The following is a 12,180-nucleotide window of genomic DNA, read 5'->3' as shown; positions in this document are numbered from 1 at the left end:
ATGTATTCTCTCCAGATTCCTTCCAAAAACCTTCAAGGCCTTGGAGGAAGCTGTGAGTCGCCCAGATCCATCTGGAAGGATACAGCATGTGTAAAGGTTTTCAAGAGCTGACAGGAAGTTTTTGACGACTTTCCATCCACATCTTATCACTTCAGGAGCATAAAGCAGATAGAGGCAATTAAAAATTCAAACTTCTAAACATATAGTGACTACATGTTAGCTGGTCCAGAACTACCCAGTTCTTTGCTTAGAAGTTGACAATGATGCTCCTATAGATCTAGTTACTTACATAGTTCTGAATGCAATGGTTTGCAGTATGCAAGTGCTAATACAACACAAACCTAGATGTTGTCATACCTGCTAAGATTGTATTTGTCTGAGTTACTATTAAATGTCTTTGTATTACAGAACGTCACTATCAGCTCGAAAGCCACCTTGCAAATAAATCTGGGAAGGCGTGTTTGTGCAAATCTCAGTGCTTGTCTTGTCTCTTACAGATGAAAAGGAGAAGGACTAACCCATCAAGAAACTGCTTCCTCCACAGTAAGCATAAAGCAGCTAGGCAGTCCCAGACCCTGTCCTGACAAATATAACTCCCTCAGGGTCAGCATTTGTTATCACCTGTTGGCTGTAGTATTTCCATAGTAATCTAAGTAATGTCAGAAAGATCAAAGGAAACCCGACTGGCTTAATGAGCCACTTGCAATTTCACTACAGCAGCAGCATCGATTGAAGCATGGCATCTTTGAGACAAGTAGGTCTTGGCTCAGGAAATCAGGGCTGTGGGAATGAAAATTTACCTTTCACAATGAAAAACACTTACTGCTTTCTGTATAAGCAAATTCAATGCTGCTCAGAGTGTATGATGATGGGATCGCATAAAGTTATGAGTAGCGAGACAACATATACAGTAGTTGCAAATAGGTGTTTTAGTGCCTAACGTGATATAAGCTACCAGCATGCCACATACAGGAAAAGACAGAACTGACGATTGCCAAGTCAACTTCCCTTGTAGACTACATCCCACAGGCTGTTAGTATGTATTTAGATACAGACTTTTCCCTGACAAAGTGATTAAAAATCCTGTGCTGTCATATTTTGTGGTATTTTAATGCTATTCCTGGCTCAAGAGCAGACAAAGCCATCGGACACCACCAAACAACACTTCCCAGGGGAATACTACGCTGAAATCCTTGTCCACACAAATGCTCTCTGATGATAAAATGCCACTAAAATGTCTGCCAGTAAAATCAGACTGAACATCCATGACCCATCCATGACTGAAGTCAGAGTCTCCCTGTGCTCACTTGTGTAAAACATAGCGATTGCCTCTTGTCTGGATGGACTAAAAAAATAATTAGGATAATTAAAGGGAGAATGGAAATACTAAGGATGTGACTGGATTGCACAGTGTAATTTTAAAGTCTATAGTAATATACCAGACTACTGAACAACAGTTTGCACCATGTGGAAAGAAAGGACAGCTGCCTCCAAAGTCAAATGTAACAAGGAACAAGAGTGCTGGTACCACACACATTAGTGAGGGACTGCGTTTACACTGGCTTCTTGGCAGCGAAAGGGCTCACACAGCGCCTGTGCTGCTATGGGTATGCTAAATCCCAGCCCCTAACCAGCTCATGCTGCTCTCCTGCGGCAAAGCTGCAAGCAGGAAGGATGCCTACCTAATTAGCAAAATATAGTTAACATTTCTGCTGTTGTTTGTTTTTCCCCATAATTTAAAAATGGCATCAGTCAGTACAAACTATGGATTAGAAACATTACAAAAATCTCACTCTTCCAGTATCACAGAAACTCTCAAAAATTAAGCTGGCTGCGATATGGTTGGAGGAAGAGAGTCTCCCCTGCCCCACTAAGTGACTCAAAAGTCCCCTTTCTTGCAAGTTCTGGGATTATTTTTCACTTAATATCCACCTATTTGCTAGCTAAATCTGACCCCACTTGGTTTATAACTGCATCCAGGGATAGCTTTTCTCCAGACAGCTTCCCTGGCCTACTTACCCCCCCCCTTTTATTAATACTGTCTATGTTTTGCCTCCATTTCAAAGCTTCTCATGTGCAGGATTTTTTCTTGTTTTCTTTTTTTCTTTTTTTTTTTTTTGCTTTGGTTGCTAAGGGGGAAGCTTTAGCATGGTGGGCAAGGACTTAGTCACATGCAAGCTGCAGGGAACATTATCCTTAGAGATTAATTTGACAATAGGCTGGATATCTGTTTATTTTCTATTCCTCAAAAGCTTTAAAAGTACTTCAACATTTCTGTGTCCTCTAAAGGAGATCTGTATGCTATATTATTCAACCTCAGAGACAACAAAGAGGAGAATATCATGATTGTCTCCAGTGTCATTTACCAGGCAGAGATAAAATTGGTGTTATCACTGCAAATCAGAAAACGAACTAGACTAATATGAAGAACAGCTCTATACTCAAAAAGGTTGTTTCACAACCGTCTTTCAGAGGTACTAAAGGCAGCTGCCTCACTGTGAAGTTAATTCAATAAGCAGAGGGAATGTAATTCATTTGGTACGTACTGTTTGCTAATCAAAGAATATTTCCTGGCACGTACACTGTGCACGACAGAATGTTAAGCCTGAAAACATATTGTTAGTCCTCGAAGTTTTTCATCAAATCCAAGAAACATAACGTACGAGCATGTGACAAATTCTCCTCGTTCCTGCAGAGAAGGTAAAAGTTGTAGTACGAAGTTCTGTATCGGTGACTTGGTGGCGCTAGGGAGAGCTTATACGAAATGGCTTTTTCCTTTGTATTTGTGCAGGATAGAGAGCTTGATGACATTATAATTTCTCTTTCTTTCAAATTATTATCCCACTGAGTATCATATGTGATAACAGCAGCAAAACCACTGAGCAATCATCATCAGTAAGAAACAGGCCCGGTATATATCTTCTGTTGAATTTAATCTTAGGAGGGTGTGAAACTCCTTTTATCTAGGCTACCATGGGCCTCCCATCTAGCACATCTGCCACTGCGGTGTGGGGCACAAAGTCAGGAATAAAACCATTTCTCTTTTCTGAAAAGGGCTGATGAGCGTCACCGCCGAGCATCCGCGGCCCTCAGAGACCCCTCCGCTGCCCCAACGGGCGGCCTCGCCGCGGGGCAATAACCCGCTGAGCACCTCGCCTTGGCCGCGGAGGAAGATTTCACTAGGTTCTTTCATGCTGCAGCCTGCAAAGCAGCAGAAAGGAGTACGGCCTGCTGCACAGCCGCTGCTTTCAGTTTTCCTGGTCTGATGGATGCTGCAACTGAGATAAACGTGTAGTTTAGGCCATTGCTTTTAAAATCTTAAATGATTTCATGAGAAACAAAAACTTCAGAGATCAAAATCTGATATGTCTCATTGGATCCAAAAGGATCTAAACTTCACTCTGTTTTCAGAATTAAGTCAAAATTTAAATGCAAACAACCACTGTGTGGTGGGGAAAGCGAGAAGACCAAGGGTTTTCTTTGAAAATGCCAAAAAGAACTATTTCTTAAATAAAATACTTCATTTGGGGGGGGAAAAACAGGACTTATTTGATAAATACAGCCTTATTCCACATTCAGATCTTCAGGAATTACCCACATTCAGATCTTCCAAAATTCAATGAAGACTGAGTTTGCCAAAAAAAAAAAAAAAAAGGGGGGGGGGGGCTGTGCCACTACAGTTACAGAACTGCTGCCGAGACCTACATGCTACATCCTCAATGTGAGGCTGCTGGCCAGCATCTATTGATAACCAGTAAAACGATATAAAATTTATAAATCTATAAAGCGACTGCAAACAAAAGCACGTCTTCTCTACCTGGACACAATAATGCAATCTGAGCTACGTATTTATTATGAAAAGGACAAAATTATGTTTTCACAAAAAAATATTAGGTGGTTCAAAGTAGCAAACAGTACAGCTGGAATATACTCCCTGATTCCTTTAGTATGGATTACATACTTCTATATTACTGAAATATTAATGCTGTGAGATTGGAGAGAATTTTATATTTTTTGCAAATTGCTTTGCATCCTTGAATTGCTCATCTGTTTATTTTTAACAGGATCCTCATCACATGAGGAATGGTTTGGAGTATACTTCATATCTACTTTCAGAGCAGTTATCTCAGTAAGCTCAATATATGAGCTCAGTTACCCTGTAGATTAACATATATTTCAAGCCTGTGTTTTCCTGAAGCATATTTTTCTAGTAAGTAACAGGATTTCATAACGACACCACACTTTGGAGGCAAAATACCCAAAATACCAGTTCTGGAAATAATTCTGAAAGTCAATTTATTTTGCAATGATTAAGAGCTATGCAAAGAAGGAAAAACAAATTTTTAGAATAGATTTGATTACACACTTACGGCTCATGTGAAAATCTCAGTTACAATCTGGAAAAACAATATTGTCAGGTATTCCTGCCCTATTATTTACCGATATTGCAAGTAAGTTGGTGATAAACTCAAAATGTGCTGTAGGCAAGAGATACTAAGAGTTCAAAAGTTCAGGCCATTCAAAACTCAGCCAAACACATCCAGAATCCATTTGTACTTTTTATTTTTTCCCCAAACAGCTCCAAAAAAGCACATTATGAGCTGTAGAGGAAAGAAGGGGGAAGTGGGGGGGGGATGTTACCAGCTAGTTAAAAAAAAAAAAAAAAAGTAGTTTCTCAGCTGTGCTGCTTCGTGTTGTTAAGAACACGCAGAAAGATGTTTATCACAGAAAACGATACAACAAGAACAAGCTCTCCAAACAAGCTGAGTGTTTAACAGTAAAATCAATAGTCAAAGTAGAATTTCAGTACAGAGAAATGCTCTTCAGACCCACCAGTAAGGGAGATCCCCAGTCAAATGGAGCCTATAAATACATAGGAGCAGGATATATGAACAGCCACAAGTGCATTTGCACAAGCATTTCTGATTCACATTCAACTGCCTATAAAACCTTCTGTGTCACTGCTTTATCATTTCAGGTGAAGTTTGACCCTGTTTTTTCTAGTCTACAGTCACTTGGGAAAGCTGTCATAAAAATGGTTAAGCACTTCTCAAAAATGAGGCATGTTTTCTTTGCAGGGTGTAGCGTCGCAGTCATTGTGCCATTCATCACCTACCAGGAGACAGTGTTCCCAATGGACCTTCCTGGCACAGGCACATCCATCCAGAGAGCAGAACATTAACAGGCCATTGATCCCCATTATGAAATTTTCCACTTTGCAATATTTGCTGTTGTTCTTGTTGTTTAGAAAAAGCTCTTATGCCTTAGCATTAAATTTCAGGTTTCCCACAAAGTTGTCAAGAACACAGTCATAGATATATGCCTTTAAGCTGAAAATTGGCTGTGATTTATCAAAGTCCAAATGTGTGTCTTGCATGGACAGTGGTTTTTGTAATGTAATAACTAATGGCCTGTCAACACAATATTTCATCTACCCAACCACTACGACGGTCTGCAGAGAGTCTTCCCTCAAGAAATCTGTATGATGCCGTTAGGAGGCAAATACACTTTAATGGTGTCCTGACACTTTTGATACAGCGTGTGATGGCATGCAGAGAAAAAAGCCATGCCTGCTTAAGGTATATAGAAGTAGTTAAGGATGGAGATTCTGCACTGCCAGGCTTTGGTGAAGAGCCAAAACAGATAACGCTTTACCTAATACCTGAAACTTGATGCGTAAATCAAAACTTAAGATCTAGATTAAATAGATTTGTCCACATCCAATAAGGAAACCTGAGGGAAGATGTTCAGTGCTCATGGTAAGAAACCAAATGTGAAAGAAAAGAAAAAGCTTCATTCAGGAAAAAAAGGAAAAAAAAAAAAAGCCAATCCAACAAGATCTCATCAGGCTTTAGCACCAGATTTTCTCTCAAGATACAAAAGCTTCTCCTTCAATGTGCTTCTCTTTAAATATTTCAGGATTATGCCTAAATTCTCACTCTACCCCACAGTACAATGGAAGATGGAAAGACACCTGCTAGATTTTCTTTGAAATGAATTAGAAAAGCACTGTTACCAACACAGATTCAGCACAGTCAAAACACATATTACCTTGCAAAAACTTACCTTTCTGTGATTGTTTCTCTGAGACCACTAGCAACCCCTTTCACCACTGTACTAGCCTTTGGCGTCAGCACTACTTGAGATATAAAAAAGGAGCCCTTCTTTCTTCTTTCAGTGATTGAGGCCTGGAGAAACTGAATCAGTTTTTCTGGATCTGTCGTGTTTGCCCAGGGTGCTGGCATCATCTGACCTGGCCAGAGAAATGGTACCTCGAGAGCCACTGGACTGTGATAAAACACCAACACTTGGTGTTCCTTTTCCCACAGGTACTGGAGGCTTACTTCGTGGGCAAATATAGCAGGACACATTTTGTTTCCGTATGTGTCTTTGAGCATTTGGACAAGCTTTTCATGATGATATTTCTGCATCCCATAGAAATGATTGAAGTCCAAGAAGACCACTTCTTTGGGGTGGTCAGTGAGAAACGCATTGATCTCTTCCAGGCCCTCATTGACTTTGGCACTGAATAAACCATGAGCAAAGTAGAGCTCATTGTCCGGGTCTCTGGGTTTGGTGGAAATTCTAAGATCAAAATATCGTATACCTGCCCCCAGCTGGCTAGTGAAGTTCATTGTCTGTGTAGCCAACCACTTCCTCATCAGCTTTTTAGCCACAGTCCCAAATACAGAGACAAAATTCTGGACAGTTTCTGGCTGTTCAGGTCCAACCGGAGAGGCTTCATCGATGTAGAAGCTAAAGGAGTCATGAGACCCTAAAAACACAACAAAAGAAAACAATCAATATTGCAGTCATATATTAAAATTTATTAATGATTCTTTCTTAATAAACGATCCTGATCTGCATGAACATTCACCAACAGACTCCTTCCCTGACCTTTTACTCAATAAAACTGTGTTTGTCTGGCAGTATTTATTCCACTGGCACTTCACAGGAACTTGAATGAAAGGCAGCATCTATCTTAAAGCTTGAGGCACTCCTTCACTCTCTCCACCTCTTACTTATGCCTTTAATCTCACTCAAGTCAGTGGGCTCTGAACCTCAGAATAAGCCAAGTGTAATGCCAAAGTCACATAATAAGAAAGGCCCCTAGAGCCAAAAAAAAAACCCCAACAAAACAAAAAAGAGAAAAGTGAGAGACTCTGACCCTGCATAATGAATCATGCACTGCATGGGGTTTGCAGAACAACACCCTTGCCACACCAAACGCTTTATGGCCAGCTAAAATACTAAAATATTGGTTGAAAAATGCCAAGAACATGTAACCTTTCTGAACTCCTCTCTAGCTCAAGTCTCATCTGGCTTGCAATCAGGTTACTCAATATCGTGTTCCTTTTTAAACACACATCTGAAATCTTTGCATTCCGTAGAGGAAACTACGTAAGTACAACAGACACAGCCAAGAATAGCATTGATTTCCACTGCTTCAAATAAAGAAACACTATTGTATGCTCTCGAAAAGAATGGGATATGCTACCTTACATGCCTATGTACAGAAGTTGCAATTTTTCAAAACATAACATAGTTACACACAAATATACAAAACAATTTGCTACACAAAATTCTCTTTGTTTGAAGGAAGGAAGGAGGAAGAAAATGAAAATTCATACTTTTGACCAGCATTTAGACCCTTTGCATGAAAACAGCTGATAAAGCTAAGGGCATTTGCAAACATATGGTAAGTCTTCCGTAAGGGACTTTGTCTTGCTTTACTGACAGACGACCTGAACTTAGATGTTGATCATCCCTGTATACCATTAGCTTTCCAAATACCTCATGGTGAAATCTGGCAGTAAATCTGTCAGTTTATACAGCAAGACTGTCCGACTGCAAGGCTGCGTCCCCCCCGTCCCAGCTGGGGTGGATACTTCTGGTCAAACTCCCTGCAGCCATGAGGTCCTGCCCCTGGGCCTAACCCACACAGCTTGCAAAGCTCTTTCGGGCCAGCAGGACTTGTATTTCTGAAACGGACTGCAGCACTGGGCCCTCAGTGGTCCAACTTCTAGCATCAAAATAGGTTCATAGCATGAGTCCTGCCTTCTAGCACTGATGCTTTTGAAAACTGCTTTCCCAAGCATGAATTTTGTGGCAAATAAGTATCACATTAATGAAATTCTTCTAGTCAGTCATTTATGATGGTGATACTATTTTAACCAAGCTGGAACAAACCCTACGAACTGAAATGACAGTTACAAGATCTCCTTCTTTAACAACAAACGCAGTCACGACAAGCCATCTCAAACTTTGGTATTAATTTGGCTTTGTTTAATTTGAGAAATGTCTTACATTTTTGTACACCCCTGCTTTTCACAGTTCTATCTTTGAACTGCATTATATTCTAAATATCAGACAAATTTTCGATTTTGATGATGCTTTCTACTGCTAAGTGTTGAAGTGATACTACACTCTTTGCAGAGCCTGAATAGATCATGGAGTATCTGGTTACACAGTGATATCCCAGGGGACCAGATCTGCATACAGAATTTTAATGATAAAACAAACGATTAGAACAGTGGCTTGTGTCTCAACAGCATTACAGGGAAAATCAATGAGATACATTAAATGTTCTGCTCAATGTAACCTGCACTAATCTAGAAATCAAAGTAAATCCAGTCTTGTTTAAAACAGGGCATAGTTATTGATATTACCAAGGGATGGATCTTGCAAACCCTCACCGTGTGAATTCTTTGTCCATTGAACTCTCTTGGATTTCACTGGGATTTTATGAATAAGAATAAGGATATATGTATAAATATTATTAACTGATTGCAGCAGTGGGCCCTGGATGGTAGCAAGATTAATTAGACCTTTTATCCTTCCTTGCCTGGTCTACAGCCTCTGGGAACCTAAATTTGCAGAAGAGGAAGTTAAACTTGATTACCACAGGCAATATGCAACACAGTACCAACTGTGATTTGAAACTAATGAAGTCAAGAGAAGCAGCACGATTCTCACAGCAGAAAACTAAGGTGAACACCTTGCCAGCAGATAGTTTTTAAGTATTGGTAAAGCAAAATAGACAGAGAAGAGGGTGAGAGAGAGAGAGGGACACAGCATGGTTGAAAGCTATTGAACATTACAAGCAGGATAGCTTAGAAAAATAATTTTTCTTTATTAAGGTCTTGAAGGGCAAAACAGCAGGCCACAGGCAATCTGGAGAGCATCACAGACAATTTTTTTCTGCAGACAGTCCTTCAAGTAGACAAGGTGCTCAGTAGGATCTGCTATGAATAAGGAAGAACTGGCTAGGGATGTGAAGGTTGATGGCAGCTTTAGTTAGAGTGACCGTACAGTGACAGAGTTGAAGACCCTAGGGAAAGTGAGGAAGGCAAGTAGCAGAAAAAAGAGCCCTCATTTCAGGAAAGCAGTCTTAGCTTGTTCAGGAAATCAGTAAGCCATATCCTGTGAAAGAATTAGCTGAAGTGCAAAGGCACACAGGAAAAATGGCTGATCTTGAAAGAACACCTCCTTAAAGCATAATCTCCCCCACTGTACAAGAAAACACAGAGGTAAGGCAGAAAGCAAATTTGGCTGAATGGAGAAAGCATAGCTGAGCTCAAACACAAAAAGGCAATGTACAAAAGGCAAAAGCAGGGACAGGCTACCTGGAAAAATAGAGGAGCATTGCCCTGGCATGCAGGGAGGGAGTCAGAAGTCCAAAATTTGGCTGGAGTTTAAACTGGCAAGGGATGGGATGAGCAATAAAAAGAGCAGATACGTCAGTAGTAAAATGAAGCAAGCAAAATGCTGACCCACTGCTGAATAGGGCAAGAGACCTCATAATGAAGGACAGGGAATCAACTGAAGTACTCAATGCCTTCCTTGCTTTAGCCTTTACTGGCCAGGTCTGCACTCTAGGTGTCTGCACCTCTTCCTGACTGCTAGTTCTCACTAGTAAAGGGTGACTGAGTTAAGGACTACTTATGTAGATCACAAACAACTAGATGGAACCAGAAAGAATTCATCTGGACATGCAGAAGGAGCAGGCCAAGGTCATTGTGAGACTGCCCTGTCACATCTTTGATCAGTCATCATGACTGGAGGAGGTCACTCATGTTTGGAAAAAGGCAAAAGTTACACCCAATATAGTTACACTTCAATATAGGAAAAAGTTACACTTCAATATAGGAAAGCAGGACAATCCGGGGAACCACAGTCTATCAGATTCATTTCAATTCCAGGGAAGATTACAGCGCAAGTCCTCAGAGAAGCCATCTCCAGCTTTTGTCCAGAAGGACAAAAAGGTCATGGGTAACAGCCAGCATGGATTTAGCAAGGGCAAATCATGCCTGACCAGCGTGACCACCCTCTGGGCCAAAATGACTGATTTGGAGGAGAGCGATGGATTTTGTTTCCCTTTACTTCAGCAAGGCTTTTGACACAGGCTCTCTTTACATCCTTATAGCCTAACTGGGGAGATAGGGACTAGACAAGTGCACTGTATGCTATGTGAATAACTACCAGAGTACCATCAGGCTCAAAGTCTAGAGGTTGAAGGTACAAAGTCTAACTGGCAGCAGATTACAAGCGACTCCTTGGGGTCAATACTGGGGCCAATTCTGTTTAACATCTTCATCAGCAATGTGTAATGGGATGGGGAGACCCCTCAGCAAGTTTGCAGATGACACCAAGTTGGGAAAGAGATTAATACTCTGAAGGGAAGAGCTGCTATTCAAGGAAACCTCAACACACTGGAGGTGTTGGCTTACCCAAACCTTACGAGGTCCAGAGGCAAATGAGAAGCCTTGGACCTGGGACAGAACAACCTCATTCAACAGCACAGGCTGGGGACCAACTGGCTGGAAAGCAGCTCAGGCAGCTCTGCAGAAAAAGACCTGGAAGTCCTAGTGCACTAGTTATACCCAAGTCAACAGTGTGCCCTTGCAGTAATGAAGGCAAAACACACACTGTTATGCATTACCAAGAGTGCAGCAGGCAAGTAAAGGTAAATGACTAATTTACTGCATTCAGCATCTGTGAGGCTGCATCTGGAGTATTGTGTCTAGCTTTTGGTTGTTCAGGACCAGGGAAATACTGACAAACTGCACTAAGTCCAGCAGAGAGCTGGAGCACACGATGTACAAGGAGAGGCTGAGGGAGCGGGGTCTAGCTGGCCTGGAGAAGAGAAGGCAAAAGGGGCTCCAGTTGCAGTCTTCAATTGCCTAGGGAGTGGTCACTGAGAAGAGTTAGGCTCCGTCTTCTCTGAGGTGCACAGACATGGGACAGGAGACAACAGTCACAAGCTGCAACAAGGGAAATTCCACTTGGACATATGGAAAAAAAAAAGATTATTCCCCACAAGTTAAGCAAGGGAACAGCGGCCCAGAGGGGCTGGACTCTATATCCTTGATTCTCAAAACTCAGCTGGACAGCCTGATTTAACTTTGAGTTAGCTTTTGCTTTGAGTAGAGGGTTGGATCAGATGACTTCCAGAGCTCCTTTCCAACCTAAATTATTCTGTGTCTGCTCATCTCTCCGCCTCGCCCTGCCCAAGAAACAAAAGCTTCATTTCTTGTCTCTCAACCTTAGAAGCGATTATCTAGAGACACCAAAAATGTTTGTGCCATGCATGATCCAAAAAATTAAAGTGGCCAGTTTCAACCACTGAGACATTAAATTTTGATGAACTTAGATGTAGCCAAACACTATTTAGACATTCAGGAGTACAATGTGCAGTATCACCTAGACTGCAAGAAAAAGAGCTGCTAGCACTTTTACTAGGGAGAACAGTCTCCTGTTTTCCTTACTGAATTCTCTTAATAAGACTGTCAGGAATATACAGCCCCCTACGGCTCAGCTGTGGACATATTTCTGGCTTCTCTAGAGGGCTAAACACCCTATTTAAAAAATAACTGGACTCAGTGCTGAAAAGGGTCCTCCAGAGAGAATGTATTTCAGTTTAGAATTGTTTCTTCAATTCCACAGAGATTTACAGAGAGGCACAGTGAAGCTACTATTTTTGGTTTCTAAGCTCTAACACAGCATCCATAGAGAGGGCAAGTGTAGCTGGCCTTCGCACTGCTCTCCCCTTGCCTCACCAGTGGCTCTGACGTCTTAGCAAGAGCACGGTAAATACCACCTCAAATAGAAATAGCGAAATGAACAGAGCTGCCCAACACGCTCCTAACAGCAGCACTCACATTCTGAAGACTCACCAGT

General features: G+C 41.4%; 1 protein-coding gene across 2 annotated transcripts in view; it reads right to left on the bottom strand.

The window, feature by feature from the left end:
- LOC135324839 (PI-PLC X domain-containing protein 3) overlaps positions 1-12,180 on the bottom strand; it is a 75,525-nt gene that overhangs the window by 22,279 nt on the left and 41,066 nt on the right. For both annotated transcript variants that reach the window (XM_064501823.1, XM_064501821.1), the window contains exon 2: positions 6,067-6,775. In XM_064501823.1, coding sequence (XP_064357893.1) covers positions 6,067-6,775 — 709 coding nt within the window. The remainder of the gene's footprint in view (positions 1-6,066; positions 6,776-12,180) is intronic.

This window comes from Dromaius novaehollandiae, chromosome Z (genome assembly GCF_036370855.1).
Source record: "Dromaius novaehollandiae isolate bDroNov1 chromosome Z, bDroNov1.hap1, whole genome shotgun sequence".
NCBI classification, from domain to species: domain Eukaryota; kingdom Metazoa; phylum Chordata; class Aves; order Casuariiformes; family Dromaiidae; genus Dromaius; species Dromaius novaehollandiae.
Note: the sequence above shows the minus strand (reverse complement) of the source record. Positions and strands in the feature narration are given on the sequence as shown.